Source organism: Somniosus microcephalus, chromosome 26 (genome assembly GCF_052327205.1).
Source record: "Somniosus microcephalus isolate GS21.2 chromosome 26, FLI_Smic_1.0, whole genome shotgun sequence".
Taxonomy (NCBI): Eukaryota; Metazoa; Chordata; class Chondrichthyes; order Squaliformes; family Somniosidae; genus Somniosus; species Somniosus microcephalus.
This window is the reverse complement of record NC_141012.1, coordinates 26,679,172-26,704,501: the sequence shown is the minus strand read 5'-3', so window position 1 is coordinate 26,704,501 and position 25,330 is coordinate 26,679,172. Positions and strand designations below refer to the sequence as shown.

At 40.4% G+C, this 25,330-nt stretch overlaps 1 protein-coding gene across 2 annotated transcripts in view; it reads left to right on the top strand.

Moving 5' to 3' along the window:
* Window positions 1–18,962: 18,962 nt before the first annotated feature.
* Window positions 18,963–25,330, top strand: part of jam3b (junctional adhesion molecule 3b) — an 86,515-nt gene continuing 80,147 nt past the window's right edge. Inside the window, exon 1 of one of the 2 annotated variants that reach the window (XM_085967993.1) lies at window positions 18,963–19,067. In XM_085967993.1, coding sequence (XP_085824119.1) covers window positions 19,010–19,067 — 58 coding nt within the window. In that variant the 5' untranslated portion in view covers window positions 18,963–19,009. The remainder of the gene's footprint in view (window positions 19,068–25,330) is intronic. The other variant, XM_085967994.1, reaches the window with a different exon arrangement.

Genomic DNA, 25,330 nt, shown 5'->3' with positions numbered 1-25,330 from the left:
TTCCCTGTTCACTCATATCCCAGATACCTGGTTTCCCTCGCTGTTCCATTATCAGCTCGCACTTTCAGCAACTGGCCATGCAAAAAAATTAAAAAACCTAAACATGCAAGCTCAAGTCTAACTAACAGCAAACGCCATTAGATACCCTGCTACAGCAAAATGTCTGGTCACATTCTTATAGTGGATTCTTTGATGACACCACAGATACATCATTGAACATCTAAATTATCTTATCTCAGAGCTGTATTTTGCAATTTTTAAAATCATATGCAAATACACAGTAAAAGTAGGTTTCTGTATTAGTTATTTTTTTTATATATCTACCTCTGTGCAAGGGACACATAGACATATTTTTAATTAAATTTGGTCTCTACTGTAACTGTCCTTCCATGCCATATGCTTCTTTCATCTGAGATTGCGATCACATCTTCCATTTGCACATACAAGCCTCATTTGTTTCATAAAAAGATGAGTAAGATCAGTTTTTTTTCCACCCCAACTGGTAAGACATTCCAATTCCCATGAGGATCCTGCAGTGGACTATCTGAGAATGAGGGAAACTCTATATCCATTTGACATTTGGCTGGTAGCGGCAAGGCTTTTTTTCTTCCTTACAAACAGCAATAAGCACATAAACTTTCTTTTGTAGTTTGAGAATTTGCCTGCACAGTGAACAGATGCCAGCATTTCTTCTGCCTGAAAGGGATGCCAATCTTTTTCTGTCTGACAGTGTGCACATATATGCTGCCAAGTAGTCTGAATCACAGCAATTGAAACAAGCAACCATTTAGATTTTTTAATCTGACAGATTCAGCCAAGCGTCTTTTTCTTTACAATTCAGCAGCTGAGATGTTTGAGACAATTTTAAATATGTGCAAAAAACATCTCTTTACGCTTTTTAAAACGACTAAGTCAACCAAGTAATAAAAACCAAAAATGCTGGAAATACTCAGCAGGTCAGACAGCATCTGTGGAGAGAGAAACAGAGTTAATGTTTCAGGTCTATGACCTTTCATCAGAACTGGAAAAAGTTAGAGATATAGGGGGAAAAATTCAGTTGGTTGCGCCTCCCGTTAGCACCTTAAGAGGGCGCTAACGGGACGCAACGCAACTAGCGCCCGGGCGCGGCACTGCCCACGCCTCCCGCAAAATTCAGCGGGAGGTTAGTGGCGGCGCTGCGCCACTGGCGATGATGTAATTGGCGTGTACAGCGCCCCGCTCACGCCCCGGCCACGATCTTCGGGAGTGCCCCCTGACTTACTGCCGGACGCTACGTCCGACGGGGTCAGGGGGGCGCACCTGCAGCCAGGGAGGTGCAATTTAAAGGCAAGGTGCGGGGCGGCCATTTTTGTTGCTGGCCGCCTGCCAGCACCTGCCTGTGCTCCCATTCTAGACCTCCTGAAACGCTCCCCCCACGGAGTGCTGGCTGCGCTCCAAGAGCCCGGCACTTCTCTTGAGTGCCGGGCTCTTTTGCCTGCACTCCCGATCCCCAGGGGCCCAGCTGGGCCCCAGGTCGCGCTGCACAAGGCCCCTCCCCTTTAAGAAGGGGAGGAAGGCCTGCAATACTGCGGCGCGACGTACCGCAGCGCACATAACGCCGCAATATTGACTCACAGCGCCCCAAGAGGGATGTGGGGCGCTTCCAGTAGCGACCCGCTTGCCTCTTGGGGCGCAACCACTCAATTTCCGGCACGGGAACGCTCGTTTTTCCGGGACGCGCTATTCAATTTTTAGCCCATAGGGTGGAAAGCAGGAGTGGCTAAATGCTGCAGATGGGAATGGCAGAATCATGTCACTTAAATTCTCTGCTCCACTCCCACTCTGATCTCTCCATCCTTGGCCTCTTACACTGTTCCAATGAAGCTCAACATAAGCTCGAGGAACAGCACCTCATCTTTCGATTTGGAACTTTACAGCCTTCTGGACTCAACATCGAGTTCAACAATTTCAGACCATAACCTCTGCCCCTATTTTTTCAGGTGGCAACTGTTGATGATTCTGCCATCCCCATTTGCAGCATTTAATCTCTCCTGCCTTCCACCCTATCACAGACTGTCCCTTTTGGTCTTTCCTCCCCTTCTCCCTTTCCCTGCCTCTGCACCTGGTTACAATCTGTTACATCTCTAACTTTTTCCAGTTCTGACAAAAAGTCACAGACCTGAAGCGTTAACTCTGTTTCTCCCTCCACAGATACTGCCTGACCTGCTGAGTATTACCAGCATTTTCTGTTTTTATTTCAGATTCCAGTATCTGTAGTATTGTGCTATTGTAAGTCAACCAATAACTTGATATCGGAGATGCAAGGCAATACTAAATAATAATGATAATTGATAAAAGAAAGACTTGCATTTATATAGCACCTTTCATAGCCACTGGATGTCTCAAAGTGCTTTACAGCCAATGAAGTACTTTTGAAGTGTAGTCACTGTTGTAATGTGGGAAACACAGCAGCCAATTAGCACTCAGCAAGCTCCCACAAACAGCAATGTAATAATGACCAGATAATCTGTTTTTAGTGATGTTGATTGAGGGATAAATATTGGCCAGGACACTGGGGATAACTCCCCTGCTCTTCTTCAAAATAGTGCCATGGGATCTTTTACGTCCACCTGAGAGAACAGACAGGGCCTCAGTTTAACATCTCATCTGAAAGATGTCACCTCTGTCAGTGTAGCACTCCCTCAACACTGGAGTGTCAGCCTAGATTTATGTGCTCAAGTCTCTGTAGTGGAACTTGAACTCACAACCTTTTGACTCAGAGGCAAGTGTGCTACCCACTGAGCCACAGCTGGTTTACAATATTCCAAAAATGCAGGAACTTAGTCAAACTTCTTGGGTTTAATATCTTCACACTTTACTACTACATAACTTAGGGATTCTATTGAAAATAATTTGTTTTAAATTATGTTTCATGTAAGAGGATTCCTTAACTTTTTGAATGCGTGATGGATATACATTAAAAATTGTTGACTCTTGTGAACTCCCATTTTAATTATATTAACTAAGTGATTGAACTAAAGTAACCACTTTGTATCTGAGCAAAGTCTTGTATTGCTGCCATAATGCTAATGTCCTGTCGACTGAATATTTATTATTACTTTTACAATAAGTTAAAGAACAGGCACAAAAATTACTTCAACCTGTTTTTTTATTAGGAGCCAAACTTTATTGTACAGGATACAAATCTCAACATTTCATAAGCAAAGTATATTTGGCGTAAATTTCTGTGAGTCGATCCTGATAACCAAATTCATTTGGAGCGGTGATCACTCTGAACATGGGCTTTATATAAGGAAAAGTGTTCCTTTTAAAATAAACTTACTAATCAAATTATTCTAGCTGCTCTACTGTATTAAAAGTATCATAAAAGAGGGCAATTAAAATTCATGCACAGAAATTAAGGGGATAATTTTATGAGGCTTTATTCCTAGCATACAGCCTCACTGCGAGCGCTCGTCAGAAAATCAGGGCCACCATGTTGCTGCAGCCCTATCTCTGCTACCATGGTGTAGGAGGCCTTTGAAGGTAAGGAGAGAGCAGCAAGATAAAGGCTGAGAAGTTCTGAATTAGCTGAAGTTTGTGAAAGATCTCAATGGTTTATTTCATAATGTTTAAAATTTTCAATCTAACTTTGAGTCGGGGTTGAGAAGCAGAGTGCAAAAATTATCCCAAGCAATTTTCCTGAGAATTCCCTGCTGTAGGATTAGCTCCCAGATTTCAATTCTCACCCTGCCAAGTCTTCTGTCAGTGATGCCAGCCCAATATCAAAATAGGACCATCCCTGCTTGCTCACCTCATGATGGGATATCAAAAAGCTCACAGCTATGAGGCATTTTGTCCAGAACAAAAATGCAACTAACACATGTATGTAACATAATTTAAATATCAATCATATACATCTCTAAAGTATCAGCTTGGCTCGTTGGTAGCATGCTTACCTTAGAGTCAAACGATTGAGTTCAAGCCACTCTCCAGGACTAGAGCACATAATCTAGTCTGTTACCTCAATGCAGTACTGAGGGAGTGCTGCATTGTCAGAGATGCTAACCATTGGATGAGCTGTTAAACTGAGGCCTGTATACCTGTTCAGGTGGATGTATAAGATCCAATTACTTTTTTTTAGAGACCAGGAAGTTCTCCTAGTGTTCTTGTCACCATTCATTCATCAAGCAATACCACCAAAACAGATCAGCTGATAATTAATCTTATTACTGTTTGTGGGACTTTGCTGTGCACAAATTGGCTGTGGTGTTTGCCTACACAACAACAGTGACTGCAATTCTGAAGTAATTTATTGGCTGTGCAGCATTTTGGGCTGTCCTGAAGATGAGGAAGGGCGATCTGAGTGCAAGTTCTTTCTTTACTAAAATAATTATGATACAATTTTCCACATCAGTGTAGTTAATGGGTAGAGTACAAACTACTGATCTGATTTCAGCTCAAATAGTCTGAATACTGTTGAATAATCAGCAACAATAAGCTGAAAACAAGTCCGAATTGTCACAGTTGTACTGATGCACTTTAGCTTAAGTGAATCCATCCTCTAAAGTTACAGAGAAGCTTCATATATCCATAGTGATAACTGCAACTGGTTTGATTTGAGTACCATAGCGGAGATGTACATTTTTACCACAATTATATCCCTATTAAACTAACAAGGACTAACTAGATGAATCACAACCACAAGGCCAATGATCCCATCCTTACGTTTTGTCCCTTTGTGTGTAGATGGGACCTTTATAAAAACTTAAAGAGAGAGGGCTTGTTGCATTAGTTAGATATGATTGGTATAACCCTCTCATCAAAAGTGAAATAAAAATAACTCTGCTTATTTTATTTAAATAATTCATCTGGATTACACTTTTTCCAAAAAATGCTGTGCACATTTTTTTCTATATAACACATGTACTTTGTTTGGGAAAACAAAGTTTTACAAATCCATGAAGGAAACTTCAATTCACTCTCTGCTGAAAACATATTTACTATCAATCAACACAATGATGATCCAATCTATATGAAGAACAAAATCTCTGCATAATATCTTTATTTCTTGACGAGTTAAAACATCAGAAAATGACTATACTATTTAATGTTATAAAACTCTCACAACTGAATCAGAACCAGATCTCTAAAAATTACAACCAGGCTACTGCTTTAGAGAGTGAGATGAAAGGAGGCTGTTGAATGTTCAAGAATTACTAGAGGGAAAAAAATAGGCAAACAACAAAGGACATTTTTAACCCTAAAACTGATTGTTTTGGTTGTGCTCATCAACTTTATTTGTTCATTGGATCATATTCATAGTCAATCTAGCATTTTGACTCAACAACAGCAGCTCGCATTTATAGAACATCTTTAACAGAGGAAAATGTCCCAAGGCCAAAATCAGACAAAAATTGACACCATGCCAAATAAGGAAGTATTAGGAGGGGTGACTAAAAGCTTGTTCAAAGGGAGGATCTTAAAGGAGGAGTGCGAGGTGGAGAGCTTTAGATAGGGAATTCCATACCTGAGGGAGTGCTGCACTGTCAGAGGTACCGTCTGTTGGATAAGACATTAAACGGCAGCTGAGGTCGAAAACTAAACCTTCTGTTCTGTATGACACAGTTACATACTGGCTTTACTAATTGAGCAATGGTTAGAGCCTCTTACTGTTTTTATGAAGCAATTTGGCACAATGAATCAGCTTAAAAGTGGTTGGCAAGCTTCTAAGATTGCACTAAGTAATTCATGCTGGACTGTTATTGTGCATATGATTCATACTGTAGTGATAGAACTTTATTTTAAGAATATTATATGGAAATAACATCCCCATAAATAATATAGTGCACATGCTCATATGTTATATTGATTAATTTACTGTTGCCATTAATGTACATCAATCTTGCTACAAAGACTGAGCAAAAAATAAGGAGGTTGTGAATATATTTCTTTCTAAATATATATCATTCTGTTGATGTTTTAAATACATGTTATGCCAGGAGACAAGAACAGATGTTTGTATGAAGAATGTTTGATTTCACTAAATATGGTTAATGTGCAGCATATAGGGGGGAAAAATTGGGTCACACCCCCTTTGGGGTGCTAACTTCGCCAGTTAGCACCCAGCGCCCGAAATTGAATGGAAGCGCTACAAGCAGGAGGCGGGGCACTACTGGAAGCGCTCCCCCTCCCTCTTGGGATGCTCCCATTGAATATTGCAGCGCTACGTGCAGCAGCGCCACGCGCGTCGCGGTACTGCAGGCCTCCTGCCCTTGATTAAAGGGGAGGGGCTTAGCGCAGCACACACCTGGGCCCTGCTGGACCACCAGAGCCCGGCACTCAAGGGGAGTCCTTGGCTGACCGATCGCGGCCGGCACCCCACAGGGGGAGGTGAGAGGGGGCAGGCGCTGGCAGACGGCCCAAACAAAAATGGCTGCCCGGCACCTGCCCTTTAATTTGTGCCGCCGCAGCCGCTGAAACGCCACCCTGACCCTGTCGGATGTAACGTCCAGCGGTAAGTCAAGTTTGCAGCTGGGGCGCGAGTGGGGCGCGAGTGGGGCGCTGCGCACGGCGATGATGTGCTACTGGCAACTCCACCGCGAACTTCCTGCTGAATTTTACGGGAGGCATTAGTGGTGCCGCGCCCAAGCGCTAGGTGCTTTGTGCCCCTCGGGGTGCTAACAGGAGGCGCTAAGTAACCAAATTTGTGTTTTGAGGCCTCCAAGGCTTGTGAGGGAATACAACTTTCAATATAAACAGAATGTACTTTATGGTTCCCCTGATCACTTAACAATTTTGGCTAGTGACAAGGGGAGAAGGATAAACCTGGCAATTACAGGCCAGTCAGTTTAACGTCGGGGGTGGGGAAGCTTTTAGAAACAATAATCCTGGAAAAAATTAACAGCCACTTGGGAAAGCATGGACTAATAAAGGAGAGCCAGCACAGATTTGTTCCTCTTTTAATGGACCAAATAAATTAAACAAATAAACTGTAAATAAACCTCTAAAACTTTGAATAAACCTTAGCAAATCAAATTAAAATTTGGTTGTCCAATCCAATTATGCACTCCAGTCCCTGCGGCGCCCACCGGTCACGGAAGTGCTCGAGCGCGCCGGCGGACACCGCGTGCTCCATCTCCAGGGCCACCCGGGCGCGAACATGGCCGCGGAAGAGAGGGAGGCAATCTGGCTGGACAACCCCCTCGACCGCCTGCTGCCTGGACCAATTGATGGCTTTTTTAGCCAGGCCCAGGAGCAGACCCACGAGGAGGTCCTCCAACCTGCCCGCTCCCCTCCGCACCGGGTGACCGTAGATCAAGAGCGTGGGACTGAAGTGCAACCAAAAATCGAGGAGCAGCCCCTTCAAATAATGGAAGAGGGGCTGCAACCTCTCACATTCAACATAAGCACAGATTTGTTAAGGGCAAATCGTGTTTGACTAACTTGATTGAGTATTTTGATAATGTAACAGAGAGGGTGGATTAAGGCAGTGCAGTTGATGTTGTGTATATGGACTTTCAAAAGGTGTTTGATAAAGTACCACAGATTAGGCTTGTTAGCAAAATTGAAGCCCAAGAGATAAAAGGAGCAATAGGAGCATGAATACAAAATTGGCTAAGGGATAGGAAACAGAGAATTGTGGGGAATGGCTGTTTTTGGACTGGAGGGAGGTATACAGTGGTGTTCCCCAGGGTTCTGTACTAGGACCACTGCTGTTTTTGATATACATTAATTACTTGGACTTGGGGGGGGGGGGGGTAAGGGGTACCATTTTGAAATTTGCAGATAAAATGAAGCTTGGAAGTGTAATAAACGGTGAGGAAGATAGTACTGTAATAGACTTCAAGAGGACATAGACAGGCTGGTGGAATGGGCAGACACATGATTAAAGTCACACGGAAAAGTATGATGTGATACATTTTGGTAGGAAAAACGAGGCGAGACAATATATGCTAAATGGTACAATTATAAAGTGGGTGCAAGAACAGAGAGATCTGAGGGTGTTGGTGCAAAAATCTTTGAAGGTGGCAGGACAGGTTAACAAAGCAGTTAATCGAGCATATGGGATCCTGGGCTTTATAAATAGAGGCATAGAGTACCAAAGCCAGGAAGTTATGCTAAACCTATAGAATGCACTAGTTTGGCCCGAGCTGGAGTATTGTCCAATTCTGGGCACCACACTTTAGGAAGGGCGTGAAGACTTTGGAGAGAGTACAGAAGAGATTTACTAGAATAGTTCCAGGGATGAGGGATTGCGGTTATGTGGCTAGACTGGAGAAGCTGGGGTTGTTTTCCTAAGCGGAGGTTTGATCGAGGTGTTTAAAATCATGAAGGGTTTAGATGAAGTAACTAAAGAGAAACTGTTTCCAGGGGTTGAAGGGTCGATAACCAGAGAACACAGATTAAGCTGATCGGCAAAAGAACCAGGGGCAACCTGAGGAAAAACTTTTTATACAACGAGTCATTGGGATTTGGAATGCTATTCCTGATAAGGTGGTGAATACAGATTCAATAATAGCCTTCAAAAGGGAATTGGATAAATAGTTGAAGGAGAAAAAATTGCAGGGTTATGGGGAAAGAGTGGGGGAGTGGGACTAACTGGATTGCTCTTCGAAAGAGCCGGCACAGACTCGATGGACTGAATCGCCTCCTTCTGTATTGTACGATTCTCCTTCTGTATTGTGCGATTCTATGATAAGCTGACCCATGCAGACAACAGATTTTAGGTTTGGATGCATGGACTATGCTGAGTTAGCTAATCTCTGCTTGGGAGGTGGAATGGCAAACCATTGGCTTGAGTACCCCTTGGTTAGAGATGGGAAAATCAACATGATTCCTACTTCTTATCACTATTCAGTAACATCTGCTGGAAGTTACTGAGTGGACATTGTGATGCCCCCATAGTCAAATAGCCTAAGAACACTCACTGTCTGGGCACACAAATGAAGAACGGACACTTTGCAAGGTTACCAGCACCCGTGTAACTGCATGTCTGCAAATGGCCAATGCTTTCAGGAAAAAAAAATATTGGTAGAAAAGGATGATTGGAGACCGTTAAACCATCTTCAGGAGAGAAGGCAGAATATGGGAAGGGAGTGGAAAAAATTGTTGAGAAAAAAATGAACGTCTTTGTCCTATGATGGCATTTATAACTCACATGATTAAAAGAATGCATCTTATCTATGACACTCTTTTTTCTATTTCCCTGATTGGTTCAGTCTTTTTTGTAGTGTTTTCATACAGAAGATTTCTTTGTGCTTAAGTTCCAGAAATATTTAGAAACTTTTGGCATAGTTTAGTTAAAATGTAGCACATAATGTAAAAAGTGACTTCATTTTCATATTACAGAGAATGTATTGTGATACGAAGTAGATTGGGTCTTTTCTCTCGGGGAAAACTGCAGTAATGAAATGGCAGCATATGGAATCCTTTATTGTGACTAATTTCTTCATTTTTTCCAGTTGACAAATTTAATGTGGCAGCAAAAGGAACCCATTTACCAAAAAATACAGGAGCTACACATTAATTTGTAAGTTTGTTGATTTTTAACATGCTTGAAGCTTTTGTGATCAATATTAAGCAATGCAGATATTGTGAATATTGTATTGGCAGATTGGGAGTAACATCATTAATTATGATGATTGATGTTTAATTTGATCCAGTATGATGTTACCTTTTTTATTCAATAAACTTATTTCATACATTGGTAGCTGATTTAATATTTTAAGCTTTGTGGGTTAAATTGTAGAAAAAAACTTTCACATGATTTATCACCAACAAATACAATAATATCCCTGTTATAATCATTTTCATTGTGTGAAGTAACAGCAACAATAACTTGCATTTATATAGCACCTTTAGCATAAAAAAATGTCCCAAGTGCTTCAGAGGCATAATCAAAACATGGGCACTGAGCCCAAGCATAGGCTATTCAGAGGGGTAACCAAAGGCTTGGTCAAAAAAGTGGATTTTAAAGAGAGGACATTGGAGAGGCAGAGGAGTTTAGGGAAGGAATTACAGATTAAGGGGCTTAGACTGCTGAAGGCACGGCCACCAGTGGTGAAGGGAAGAGGGGTAATGCACAACAGATTACATTTCATAATAAAATTGGATAGGCCTGCCCTGGGGATGAGATTTAAAGCATAGGAAACACTTCTTGTTCTGCCAGCTTTGTTTATCTTCACATGTGTGATTCTAAGCAAGCCAAGTCTGATTGGAGGTGGTGATGATTGGGAGGACAAGTGGAGTTTGTCATCGGAGTTATTAAGTTAGGCTTGCTGCAAGTTAGGTGCTGATTCCTTCCACGGGTTGTAAATGTAAAAAATGAACCGCCAAAATCTAGAGGGCATCTCCCTTAACTATTGCTAACCTCATAATTATTTACGGTTGGTTTATAGTTTATTTTCAGCTCATTATCTTTGAGGCAAATGTTTACCTTGTGTATGAAATGCATTCTTGTATGCAGTTACATTTAATTACTATACTGTTTGATCACAGTAGGTGGTCTAATATAATGAAATTTTCATCCCAAATTTTGGTGTTTTAAGTACTGCATACAGAACATGCAATTACGTACGTAAAAGACATGTGGCTAGAATTTCCTCAGGCTTTACATTCATCCCATGGGGAAAGTCATGTATCCATTATGACTTTGCCTATGGGATAAATGAAATAGAGGATTTGCTAGCCTATATGTACATCTGAAAATGTTCTGAATTTGTTTTCTATTCATATGTAGTTAGAGTTTATGTAGAAGCTCTTCAGGGAGTAATTCAACACATGAGGCTTTACAACAAACAACAGTGGAACATCAATTATTCTACAAGTGAGGAAGGCCTCACAACCCAGGAGACTCACGTGGGGAAAAAAACAATTAGTGAATCGCAAAGGTCTAATTTATAGAGAAATTCTTTCACTGATATGGCAAAATAGCAAGCTAAGGCCGAGTTGTTTCCCCACAGGAGTGGGACTGGGGGAAATCCGGCCAGTGACCATGAATGGATCTTCTGCATCTCCTACTGCTTGGTTTCAGGGCAGCATTGTTGTAGGCTTGGCAGTAAGTCATCCACTCATTCTTTCAGTCATGGATGCTGCTTGGCATGGGTAAACCCAATACAGTAATGGGAAAGAGTTTTGTTTAAACAGATTCACAATGTTTTTGTCAGTCTCAAGATTAATTTGATTTAGTCAGCCAGCCACTGCCATTAAAAAAAATTAATCTGGCAGAAGCATCATCATGAAAATATAGCAACTGCTTTTAAACAGGAATTCCTTTCTTGCATACAAAGCATAAGATGATACAAGGTCATGTTCGGTTTTGTTAAGTTCTAGTTTCCATCATGATTAGACCTGCAAGGACATCTTTTCTGTAAGGAAGATTCTAAATCTGAGGTATTAGAGGACTTTAATCATAATAGGTGGACTCGCATGGGGATTAGAAGTTAGAAACCTGCAGCAAAGCTCAGCTTATGTCCTCTGACATTAGTCACTATGAGGCATGATTGACAACTTTACACTTGCATGTGATGATGCATCACTTGATCCTGCTTTTACAGAAGTAACAAACATCTGGTTAATCAAGTTTTTATAGGTAGATTGAGCAGTGCACTACACCCGTGACTCATGAAAGCAAAGGTGTTGGGAAAGAGAGAATATTGCTTCTTATTTTGTGATTGGATTACAGAGTTGACCTTTAAATATGCATTGGCTGTAAAGAAAGACACAGGATGTGGACAACACATGTTGAAAAGTAAACAGAATAAAGCACAATTACAAGCTGATTCATGCAAAAAATAAATGCCAGCCTTGTAACATAATAGACAAGATGGTTATTTTAGAAAAACATCTGAACAGTGTCACAGATCATTTTACACTTGTAAATGTTAGAAACAATGCTGAAATATTTGAAGACCACTACTACTCCATTGTTTTATTTTAAAATGTGTATTTAGTCTAATTTCAACAAAGGGTCCCTTTTTCATTCTATCGTTGTTGTTGCTTGGAACAAGCAATCTAGTTCATTAGTGAATCAGCTGGGTATACTTACTGCATATAATTGTTCCCCTCAAATAACATCATCATTAGTACAAATAACAATAAAAGAACTACAAACACTGGAAATCTGAAATAAAAACAGAATATGTTGGAAATACAGTAGATCTGGCAGCAGGTGAAGAAAAACCCCCAAATATTTTGAGCATGTTCTGACAAAGGGTTTACATAATGAGGTGCTGACAGAGCTGCTGTGTATTTCTAGCATTTTCTGTTATGCAGTCATCATCTCTCTTTCTTTCTTTCTTTCACATACTGTCTTCTCTTTAGATACTGCCTGCTATCAAAAGAGTGACCTGGCTCCTTATTTGCCCTTCATGAAGGCATACATAAAAAAAAACTACTCAATGACTACTGAAATAAAGAATAGATTTGCCTTTCTAATCTAGGCTTTATTAACTTTAAAAATCCAGTAGCACATCTTTCAACCCCGATCTCCAACCATGACTGGCGAGAACTGAATTTAAGATGACCACCACAAATCACCTGACATCCACTACCAATGAGTTTACAGCATAGATCTCAAGGTAGAAACAAACAACCAATTACAATACTTCTTACTAACACAGAACAACCACCCCATCAAATAATCAAATTTTAATTTGAGGGGTTAAGGTTTATTTAAAGGGGTATTTGATTTTTAGTTGCACACAAAGAAAACAACCACCCCATTCACCAATCACAATACTTCTTATTAAACATAGGAAATAATCACCACAACTACACATCACAAATTCATTAAAAGTGTAATTAGATCATGACTCGACCAATACCTGACTCTACAAAATAGTCATTCTAAGTGCTGATTTACAAATACCTTCCACACCTGCAGATTTTATTAATAAGCTTAAATTGCAAGAGGGGCAGTATAATTAGGACACCCACCTCCCCATTTGTTCAAGGTTTTCTACTACTCTGAGGCAATCTAGGGTACGGAGTGGATTGTATCTGTTCCAAGGGATAGGCTCAAAATCAATAGCCTGCTGCTACTTTGGAAAGAAAATGGTGTACAGGCAATTTATAACCACTTTGGTCAGGAGAGGATTAGAAAGGATTAAAAAGTTTGCTGATTACAAAGGTAGTAACAGATTATACATCAGCTAGAATGTAAGGAATGGGGTCTTACAGGATCTCTACTTTATCTTAAAGAACTTCTAATTATACTAGTTTGTTCACTGATGCGATTCTTGCCAATTGCTTTAAACCATGAACTCCAATATTAAAAATATAGCTCTAATACAGAAAATGGAACAGAATACATTATAAGGAGAATAAAGAACGTAACTAAACAAATCCACAATGTTTAAACAAATTCACTATCGCCTTATAAAGCAAAATTAAAATTGGTATAAATTCCAATGTTTTAATTTCTCCATAAGGAAATTACACATTAAACACAAAATTAGCATTAGCCACATAAATCTATTATTTTGAAAAACATAGCTTACTGAATTCTATTTTAGCATATGAGCAACTATCAAAGTTCAGCCTATATTAAGTAGAAGTATAAATTTAGTAGAAAGCTGAATGTCTGTGTAGACCTGAGGTTAGCTTACAGTGAAGTTATTTGCTCTACCAGTGTCTACAGAAAGTAGAATTTAGCATGCCTCTATGCAACATCCCATTACCCAAAGGAAAAAAAACTTGCATTAGAAACAGAATTACATACAAGAAAGCTGAGCACAATTCCCGTGAAGAAACAAATTGATGTGCCACCTGTTTCATTGACAATTTATGATGAAATGTCCAATTTAACTAGGTCAGTCACAATTTTTGTGTAAGTGCTTTGACCAACTATTGTCAGGCTGCTTATTATAGTAATTTTATTGGAGAGTTAGTTGTTTTGTCAAGATACTTTAAAATTGATTTGTGATGTGTTTAATCTAGAATTGCTCAGAATATGACACCCTGGCAGACCCATAATTTTCTTTAACTGTGACTCCTTTTAACTAATGCTATACATTCATAATATACATGTGTGTAAGATTTTTTCAAACTTACTGCCTGCAGCAACAAAATTAAATACTCCAGAATGAAGAATGAGTGACATGTCTATACAAATATTATGCTTCTCAAACACTTCAATATTGAATATCACATAAAGGAAATAAATAAACCAAGAAACACCCATAAATGTATGCTATTACAATTTTTCATAGTTAATATGTTCATACTCCTATACCTCTTAGTGGGAATCTGTGCAGGGAGACAGAGGAAAGGAAAGCAAGGATAGAAACAAAAGACAGGAAGGAGAAAAGCAAAAGTGGAAGGCAGAGAAATCAAGGGTGTAAATCAAACCGGGCCACAATAAATAATTCTAAAAGGACTGTTTAAAAAATCAAGCCTGAAGGCTTTGTGTCTAAATGTGAGGAGCATTCGTAATAAGGTGGATGAATTAGCTACGCAAATAGATACAAATGGACATGATATAATTGGGATTATGGAGACATGGCTCCAGGATGACCAAGTCTGGGAATTCAACATCCAGAAGTATTCAATATTCAGGAAGGACAGTAGAAAAGGAAAAGAAGGTGGGGTAGCATTGCTGGTTAAAGAGGAGATTAACACAATTGTAAGGAAGGATATTGGCTCTGATGATGTGGAATCTGTATGGGCAGAGCTGAGAAATACCAAGGGGCAGAAAACGTTGGTGGGAGTTGTAAACAGACCCCCAAACAGTAATGCTGAGGTTGGGGATGGCATTAAATGGGAAATTAGAGACGCGTGCAATAAGGGCACAGCAGTTATCATGGGTGACTTTAATCTACATATAGATTGGGCTAACCAAATTAGTAACAATACTGTGAAGGAGGAATTCCTAGAGTGTATACGGGATGGTTTCCTGGACCAATATGTCGAGGAACCAACTAGAGATCAGGCCATCTTAGACTGGGTATTATGTAATGAGAGAGGATTAATTAGCAATCTTGTTGTGCGAGGCCCCTTGGGGAGGAGCGATCATAATATAATAGAATTCTTCATTAAAATGGAGAGTAAAGTAGTTGACTCAGAGACTAGGGTCCTGAATTTAAATAAAGGAAACTACAATGGTATGAGGCGCGAGTTGGCTAGGATGGATTGGGGATCGTTACTTAAAGGGTTGATGGTGGATAGGCAATGGCAAACATTTAAAGACCGCATAGATGAACTACAGAATTTGTTCATCCCTGTCTGGCATAAAAATAAAACAAAAAAGGTGACTCAACCGTGGCTAACAAGGGAAACTAGGGATAGCATAAGATCCAAGGAGAGGACATATAATTTGGCCAGAAAAAGCAGCAAACCTGAGGATTGGGAGCAATTTAGGATTCCGCAAAGGAGGACAAAGGGATTAATTAAGAGGGGGAAAATAGATTGAGAGTAAGCTTGCAGGGAACATAAAAACTGACTGTAAAAGCTTTTATAGATATGTGAAGAGAAAAAGATTGGTGAAGTCAAGCGTAGGTCCCTTGCAGTCAGAATCAGGGGAATTTATAATGGGGAACAAAGAAATGGCTGACCAATTAAATACATACTTTGGTTCTATCTTCACAAAGCAGGACACAAATAACCTCCCAGAGATGTCGGGGAAAGGGTCTAATGAGAGGGAGGAATTGAATGAAATCAGTATTTGTAGGGAATTGGTGTTGGGGAAATTGACGGGATTGAAGGCCGATAAATCCCCAGGGCCTGATAATCTACATCCTAGGGTACTTAAGGAAGTGGCCCTAGAAATAGTAGATGCATTGCTGGTCATCTTCCAAAATTCTATAGACTCTGGCACAGTTCCCATGGATTGGAGGGTAGCTAATGTAACCCCACTATTTAAAAAAGGTGGTAAAGAGAAAATGGGGAATTATAGACCGGTAAGTCTGACATCGGTAGTGGGGAAAATGCTAGAGTCCATTATAAAATGTAATAGCAGAGCACTTGGTAAACAGTGACAGGATCGGACAACATCAACATGGATTTACAAAAGGTAAATCATGCTTGACTAATCTACTGGAATTTTTTGAGGATGTAACTGGTAGAATAGATAAGGGAGAACCAGTGGATGTGGTGTATTTGGACTTTCAGAAGGCTTTCGATAAGGTCCCGCATAAGAGATTGGCGTGCAAAGTCAAAGCACACGGAATTGGGGGTAAGGTATTGCCTTGGATAGAGAACTGGTTGGCAGACAGGAAGCAAAGAGTTGGAATAAACAGGTCTTTTTCTGAGTGGCAGGCAGTGACTAGTGAGGTACCACAGGGATCAGTGCTAGGACCCCAGCTGTTCACAATATACATAAATGATCTAGACAAGTGAACTAGATGTAATATCTCCAAGTTTGCAGACGACACAAAGCTGGGTGGGCGTGTGTGCTGAAGAGGAGGATGCAGAGAAACTCCAGTATGATTTGGACAGGTTGGGTGATTGGGCAGATGCATGGCAAATGCAGTATAATGTGGATAAATGCAAGGTTATCCACTTTGGTGGCAAAAACAGGAAGACAGATTATTATCTGAACAGCAATAGATTGGGAAAAGGGGAAGTGCAACAAGACCTGGGTGTCCTTGTGCACCAGCTGCTGAAGGTAAGCATGCAAGTGTAGCAGGCGGTTAAGAAGGCAAATGGTATGTTGGCCTTCATAGCGAGAGGATTCGAGTACAGGAGCAAGGATGTCTTGCTGCAGTTGTACAGGGCCTTGGTGAGACCACACCTTGAGTATTGTGTGCAGTTTTGGTCACCACATTATGTTTATTATGTTTATTCTGCACTTTATTATGTTTATGTTTATGTATTACAACCCAAATGAATGTTGAATGTTAAATGTCTTAATCAAAATGTACACTCTCGTGAGCCGCAAGCCTACATTTCGTTGTACTGCACTTGTGCACTAACAATGTCAATAAAGTTGATGATTATTATTATTATTATTATACTTATCTGAGGAAGGATGTTCTTGCCATGGAGAGAGTGCAGCGAAGATTCACCAGACTGATACCTGGGATGGCAGGAATGACGTATGGAAAGATTGGGTTGATTAGGCTTATATTCGCTAGAGTTTAGAAGATTGAGAGGGCATCTCATTGAAACTTATAAAATTCTAACAGGACTAGACAGACTAGATGCAGGAAGGATGTTCCCAATGGTGGGGGAGTCCAGAACCAGGGGTCACAGTCTAAAGATAAGGGGTAAGCCATTTAGGACTGATGAGGAATTTCTTCACCCAGAGAGTGGTGAGCCTGTGGAATTCTCTACCACAGAAGGCAGTTGAGGCCAATTCATTAAATATATTCAAGAAGGAGTTAGATATATTTCTTAAGGCTAAAGGGGTCAAGGGATATGGGGAGAAAGCAGGGACAGGGTACTGAATTTGGATGATCAGCCATGATCTCATTAAATGGCAGAACAGGCTCGAGGGGCCGAATGGCCTACTCCTGCTGCTTTCTTCTATGTTGTCACCCATTGGACTTTAGTCTGCCGTCCCATTTATAAGCATGCTGTCTAGATATTAAGTACCAACCGAATAGCAAAAGTTTAATTTTTTTTTGTCTTGTATTTCCTACATATCTGGGGGGTTTTGGTGTGGAGATATTGCTTATTAGGATTAATATGATTTTTAATGAATTTTCATCAGAAGCAAAACAAACATGTGAAACCTGAAACTGTGATTCTACTTGCTCACTGTGTCCCAGTCCAAATTTTGGATATGCAAAAAAAAAAAGTAGCTTGAGGAACAGCACCTCCATCTTTCCATTAGGCACTTTACAGCCTTCTGGACTCAACACTGTGTTCAACAATTTCAGACTACAACCACTGCTCCCAGTTTTTTCAGATGGCAGCTGTTGATTCTGCTGTTGCCAATTGCACCTGCTCCAGACCCATCTTTTGTTGCTGCACTTGTCCTATTACCATCTCCTTTCGCCTTGCACCATCATTGCTTTTGACATTGAATCTCTCCTGCCTATCACAGACCTTCTCTTTTGTTCTTTCCCTGCCTCTGTACTTGCTTAAAACCTGTTAATATCTCTTAACTTTTTTTCCAGTTCTGAAGGCCAACGACCTGAAAAGTTACAAAAGCAAAAATACTGTGGATGCTGGAAATCTGAAATTAAAGAAACAGAAAATGCTGGAAATACTCAGCAGGTCAGGCAGCATCCGTGGAGAGAGAAACAGAGTTAACGTTTCAGGTCGATGACTACGTTTTGTTAAAATTTCAGAATGCCAACATCCGCAGTGTTTTTTCCAAGGTTGTAGTCTGAAATTGTTGAACTCAGTGTTGAGTCCAGAAGGCTGTAAAGTGCCTAATGGAAAGATGAGGTGCTGTTGATGAGAGATTGGGTCGATTGGGCTTATACTCGCTGGAGTTTAGAAGAATGAGAGGGGATCTCATTGAAACTTTTAAAATTCTGACAGGACTGGACAGATTAGATGCAGGAAGGATGTTCCTGATGGTCGGGCAGTCACAGTCTAAGGATAAGGGGTAAGCCATTTAGGACAGCGATGAGGAGGAATTTCTTCACCCAGAGAGTGGTGAACCTGTGGAATTCTCTACCACAGAAGGCAATTGAGGCCAATTCATTAAATATATTCAAGAAGGAGTTGGATATATTTCTTAAGGCTAAAGGGATCAAGGGATATGGGGAGAAAGCAGGGACAGGGTACTGAATTTGGATGATCAGCCATGATCTCATTGAATGGCAGAGCAGGCTCGAGGGGCCGAATGGCCTACTCCAGCTCCTATCTTCTATGTTTCTATGTTCCTCGAGCTACTTTTTTTTGCATGTCTAAAATTTGGACTGGGACACTGAGCAGTTTTCATCTATATTTTAAAACTCTGATACTTCACTCTGTCTACACTTGTGTACCTTTGTTGAGATAAAGCAGCCAGCATCCTCCAGGGGTTGCTATGGTGATGTACCGCTCGGGTAACTGCGTCCTGCTGGTGGAGCCGCGGCCTTTGCGCAGGCGCACTCATTCCCTTCCCCCCCCCGCCCGAGCCACCGCTTCCAAGATGGCGGCAGTGCCGTTGGCGTCGCGGCTTCTCGGGCTTTTCATCCTCCTGGCGGAGAGTAAGTAACCGGCACTCAACAACCTGAAAAGATTTTTGTTGGTGTGAAAACTTGCTCTCAACGGGAATGCACATGTGTGTTTGAGTGTGATTACTCTATATTTTGCATTGTGTGTGATTTATTTTTCTCCTCTCCCTGGAGCGTGCCGGATTCCAAGTGAGCGAGCTTGACATTTCCCCGACGACTCAGCGCCGTTAGTTTTGCGCCTCGACAGGTTCATTTTCTCGGGGTGAGGGGGTTCCTTCTATTTCTTGGCTTAAAATATTTAAACGCGCCATTTTTTCCATCGTTGAGTAAAATGTGAAGCAAGAAGCAGTTTTCATCTATATTTTAAAACACTCTGATACTTCGATGTGGGAGTGAGGAGACTGTGGGAAGTTCGGGAAGTTAATTTGTGCGCAATTCGCCGTTTATTTATCAAAATTGTATTTTAATATATATATGTGTGTATATATTATATATATTTATGTATATGTAGGCGTTTTGTTTTCGGAGTAAACAAGAATGGACGTTGTCCAGCGCGAATATCGCTAGTTGCTAAGTTGTCCAGTTCAAATAAACATGTTTTCTTTTTCTTGTTTCTCTCAAGTGGGTATAAACTTTTTTTTTAAATATTGTTACCGTTAGGTTGTAGAGCTCGTATTAACCGACTCTTGCGGGATTAACTTCCCGCTTGATGCAGTCAATCCTCGCAGATGCGCTCTTTGTAGTCTCCGGATACGTGGTGGTGAAGTTTGCATTGTCCACTTTTTTTTAACCTTTTAGAATAACTGACTCTCTTTTTCGGGACACGTTAATAAAACTGTTTGGAAGACATTAGACTTTAATAGCAAAATGCAATATGTTGTCATTTTTAACGGTTTCACCAGTCATTCTGGATTGCGGGACACTGGCCAAAATCGCATTCCTTGAACAACCGGGTATAACAGGAAAAATGCTGGAAATACTCAGCAGGTCAGATCGCATCTGTGGGGAGAGAAACAAAGTTAATGTTTCAGGTCGGCGACCTTTCATCAGAACTGGAAAATGTTACCGATGAAAGGTTACCGACCTAAAACACTAACTTTCTCTCCACAGATTTTGCCTGACCTGTTGAGCATTTCCAGCATTTTCTATGCAGATTTAAAATTTTCTGCATTCGCAGTATTTTTGCCTTTGTATTGGTTGCAGTAAGATACTGCGTTGTTACCGTTATTGCTGATAAGGATATGTCCGTCGACCTGATTTCCTCAAATTAATTATCTATTAAATGTACAACGATATGAAAAAGTGTTTGATTCAGTAATGTAACTATTAAATGTGTGCCCATCAGGGTGTATCATATTAGATTGCCAGGCTCCTAGATGGGGGTGAAAAGGCTAAACCTCACTCCAGAGTGAAACTGGGTGTTCCCCTCTGTACAATGGCTTTTTACAGTGAGTAGAGGTGTATGGAGTTTGCAGTACAATTCTAAAATCAACCTTTTGAATATGCTGGGGGATTTTTTATGGCTGTGATAATTGCATTGCCTAATGACGTTTCTACGAGCAATTATCCACTTTTTACTGTAGCTTACCAGTAATATTAAGGGTGCATTTACAGTGTAATTACTGGTCCGAAGTTGAATCCTAGCCGGGCAGAACAGTGTTTACATTGCCTGACTCCTCCCTGTCTGGCTGGAACAGCAGGCTTGCCTAGGAGAAAACCTTGCAAATATCTGGATACGGATATGGGTAGAGTCCCCTCAAGTTTTTTTTAAAATTCTCGCGCAGAGTCCCTGGTATCTAAGCATTTAAATTGGGCTTGGGTAGTTTTACTAAGTGTCCATATAGGGTGCAACCTGAGTATATTGTAAACCAGATTTTACACTGCACTGGATTTACACCAAAAACAAGCCAAAGTGGTGTGAGACTACACCCTTCAGGGAATTAGAATCATCAGTACCAGAAGGGGGACCCACCCTTCCTTTAACTATCTTTTTACTATTTATACATTTTATAAAGGAATTTCCTTTTATGTTACCTGCTAATCTTTTCTCAAACTCCCTTTGACCCTCTTAAGTTCTCCTCTGCATTTTCTGTATTCTGCTTGATTCTACTGTATTATAAACCCCTTTTCTGTTTCATTTTAATTCCATTTAAGTCACTCGGGGAGCTCTAGGTTTGGATGCCCTTTCTTTCCCCCTCATGGTAATATGTTTTGTCTGTACCCAGTAGAAAAAAGTTCTGCTATTCTTTTCTCCAGGTCTTTGAGTTTGCAATATTCTGTACGCCCAGGGAGCTCTAGCTTTGGGCTATGATTTGCTCCAGAGTCAGGTGGGGCCATTACTTCAAACGTACACTGTCATTTTAATGTCTGTACAAAGTCAGAATTACTTTACAGTAAACTTGCAGTGTAAACGCACCTTTTAGGTATTTGCTTTTAATTCCATTGATGTGCCTGCTACCACTTACATAAAATATAGATACATTTTATGTTTTTTAACCTGACATTTTGTATTTGAATAGTAACATTAATGTTAGTGGTTTACGGAGTGTTGTTTCTCTTTCCTGCTACATGTGTTCTTGGATGTTGCAAAAATGAATACAGAGCATGACTGAACAATGTGAATTGCCATTTAATGGTTGGGGCGTTGTCGATAATCTTTCTGTCTTCAGACTGTCATGCTTTGTAGAGTTCCTTACTCTTATGGTGGCTGGTGATCTTTTTGATAGGTGATGCACAGCTATACGTGCCTAACCAATTTAGAGCTATATCATGGCAATGGGCCCTTCCTGTGGATTCCCACTGCCAACCTTGTAAGGAGGGAGGGAGAAGGAAAACTCCTGAGCAGCTTGGGGCTGCTCTGTGCCTTAAATATTGCAGAAAAATTAATCATCTTCCATGTTAGCGATTGTAAATTATGAATGAGTGGAGAGGTGAGGGACGGCGTTGCAGTGCATTGATAACTCAGTCCCTCCAACGTGGAGCCAGGATGTAGAGCAGCATGTCCCGCCTGGAAATCGTCACATTTACATTTTGTACACTGGTTGATGGTGGCTCTTGCTTATAGATGAGGCTGTCGTTGGAGGCGAAGAGTTGCTGGGTAGCGAGATCATCCTCTGGCACGTAGACGGTGCTGCTGCTGATGGGGTCACTGTCTGGCTCGTGAGTCCATGCCTCACCTGCTGCAGTGTGCACATGGAAAATTCTAGGTGAGGCCATATCTCGCCTGAGGAGTGCCTCTGCTTCGCTCCCTTACAATGAACAAAATATTTCACTGGTGACGGTGAGTTTAGGCACTCTTGTGTGAAATACTAATTCTTAATGAGTCTTTTGAACTTGTAAAATAACATTAGTCCTGCATTTTAAAATGAGCTGTGGTTATTCCTATAAATGTTCCAGTTTTATCAAAATCCACATTTAGGAAAGTGTGATCCACAGAATGACTTCAGTTATTCTAAGTGAACAACATTGCCAATGCTAAACTGTCCAACAGCTAAGATTGGCCAACAGGAAATCTCAAATTCCAGAATGAAATTAGTTAAGTGTTTTTGTACGTGAGGATTCAAACAAAAAGCATAGGTTTAAAAGTGGAATTTTCCAGAATCTACCTTGGGGCATGTACTGTATTAATTGATGTAATTAAAGGAAAGGTGCAGGTGAGAGAGAAGGTGCAATCAGGTCAAAATTCTTCCTTAACTATTTAAAAAGTAAATGTTACCTATATTTCTGTACCAAAGAACAAAACATTCATCCTAAAAATAGTCTCAATATTAACTACTTTAAATAAGTGAGTCCGTTTAAATTGCATGTGACATTGCAAATCTCAAAAGTGTTCATTTGAGACTGCTTCTGCATTTTACACCCAGGGTACCACGGTGCTTAAAGTTGAATACTACTTTCCATTTTGGGGGGAGAACCTGGAATGACTGAAATTATACAGTCAGTTACTCTGATGGGTTGCTGTTTGATTTCATCACTCTATACATAGACTTCTTTGTGACTGAAAAGATTCATTCTTCACAATGGGGGATGGAGGAAAATAGTGCACAGCTTCAATATTTTACCGAGGCTAGTTATATAGCTGCTTCTGAGTTTGCTTTGAACAAGTGGTCTTTGTTCATAGTACAAGGCAGTGATCATGCTACTAATTCCTCCACAAACCAGTTTTTTGTTTTGATCAATAACAGCCTGTAAGAAAGCAGTGAACACACAACTAGATGAGTACACCATCCACCTACTTTCAGACTTGGACAATAAAAAATCACTGAGGGAGCCAAACACTGCCTCATTTCATTACACAGATTCTCAAAAAACATGAATCATCAGTTTTGGATGCTAATGTATCACAAGACTGTTTAAACTTTGAATTTTTTTTAGTTAAATACATTGCAGCTTGCATGTTATACAATATAAGTTTATACTGGGTGTTCATTATATATTTAACTACTTTTATCCTATCCAATTTTCCCATCTCCTCCCCTTGAGGGATGGCCTAACCAATATTCATGTAACTGTTTCATGACTGAAAGAAATGGTAGAACCTTTCCAGATATGGGACTAGTATTTGTCTTTTTCAAACTTGGACTTTATAGAAGGCTGAGTTATTGAGGGGGGAAAGAAGTGTTTGGTATCAAAGAAAAAACCAAGTTTCTTCAAGGCAGCTTTAGCAAAGTAGCTCGATTTGAGATAGGAGGCTATAAGGCCTTGATCGCCAATAGATGAACTAAAGCTGGAGCCATCAAAAATTAAGATTTGGTAATTGTTAATTAGGCTGGAAAGACATGGATGAGATTGAGGTGTAGTAATTGTTATTTCACTGAGAGGATCTGGGTGAATTCACTGAGGATCTGTGATTTAAATTAAATTGATTGTCCAATCTTTTGCTGATGATTACACTATGTTGGATGATCACTGGGGATTGTCATTAATGGGGAATGGTGTGTGAGAAACTGTAGAGGCCTAGGAAATTCTAGTGTTAAAAAGAACACTGATTTACTTTGGAGTGATGCTAACTTGTTTAGCAGTGAACCAGATCCTGACAAAAGCACTGACTCAGACACTGTCCATTGAGCATATTAGTTTTCATCTTTCAACACCAAGTGACTAACACAGAAGTAATCAGAACTTGTGCAATTACAGGACTATTAACATGGACATGGCACATACGTCATATGGCTTAATATCAACTGAGGTGGTGATGGAGTGGGGTCTCGGCTGAAACAAGATGACATGGAAGGCCAAGATGATATAGAAGAGTAATTTCCAGAAGGGTCCAAAACTGACACAGGATTGTAGCCGAGAGTGTTATTTGTGTGTTTATGTTTGTAAAGGCCCATTACCAATTATCATCTGCTGGTGCACTCGAACAGCTTCATCCCATAAGGGTCAGCAAAAAGGCTGTTCTGCAAAATGCCACCTGCCCATGAGTTTCTTTAAAGTTTCCTGATGATGAGCTTGGCAGTAATTGGGGATATGGCATTACTTCACTGTTTCTGCTGCCTGCTCTCATCTTCCCGAGACTAGCAGCTGATGTGCTCCAAACTGTCCCAGCACTGCTTGTAAGCTGATGGGTGTGCAGTTGTGGTATAATTCTATAAAACTGAGAAAATATCCCTGCTGTATAGGGAATTCTCTGGTCTGTGCTAAAATGACGCACCACTTTGGCAAGTATGAATACAAACCTACAGCTTTTCAAAGCCTGGAAATTGTTTGACCTTTGGAGTTGCCTTGACAAGTAAGTGTTGGTTCAGTTCCAAAGATGGTTCTTTTGTATTTGGCATTTGGAATAAATTTTGAGCTGGGGTCACATCTAATAAACTCCCAAATCATATCACATATACTCTTAAGCCATTCATGTAAATGAGACCCTTGTAGAATTATTTAGTTTGCTTCTGAATGAGATGCTTCTGAATGAGATACTTCTAGAATTATTCTTGGTTTGCTTCTAAACTAAAATACACAAGTCAAAATTCAATAGCATATCAAAACAAGTCCCATTGTATTCAGTGTAAGTTTCATTGGCCTTGTTCATCATACAGTTAAGCTGCGACAGGAAGATACAAATACATCCCAGCAGTTCCTGTGCAGGGTATATCCTGGCTTTGTGAGGAGTACAATGGTGAGTCTATCTCAGCCAAAAATGTATTAATTCATGGTCGACACACAAAGTCTGATCCTACATTTAGGATGTAAAATTGTGTAATGCTGAAGCTGTCGTTCCTTTACTTCCCATTTTCCTGATGCAACTCATCCGGCTGACCTTGTAAAAATCAAAGTTCCTGAGTGTGACTGGACAGATG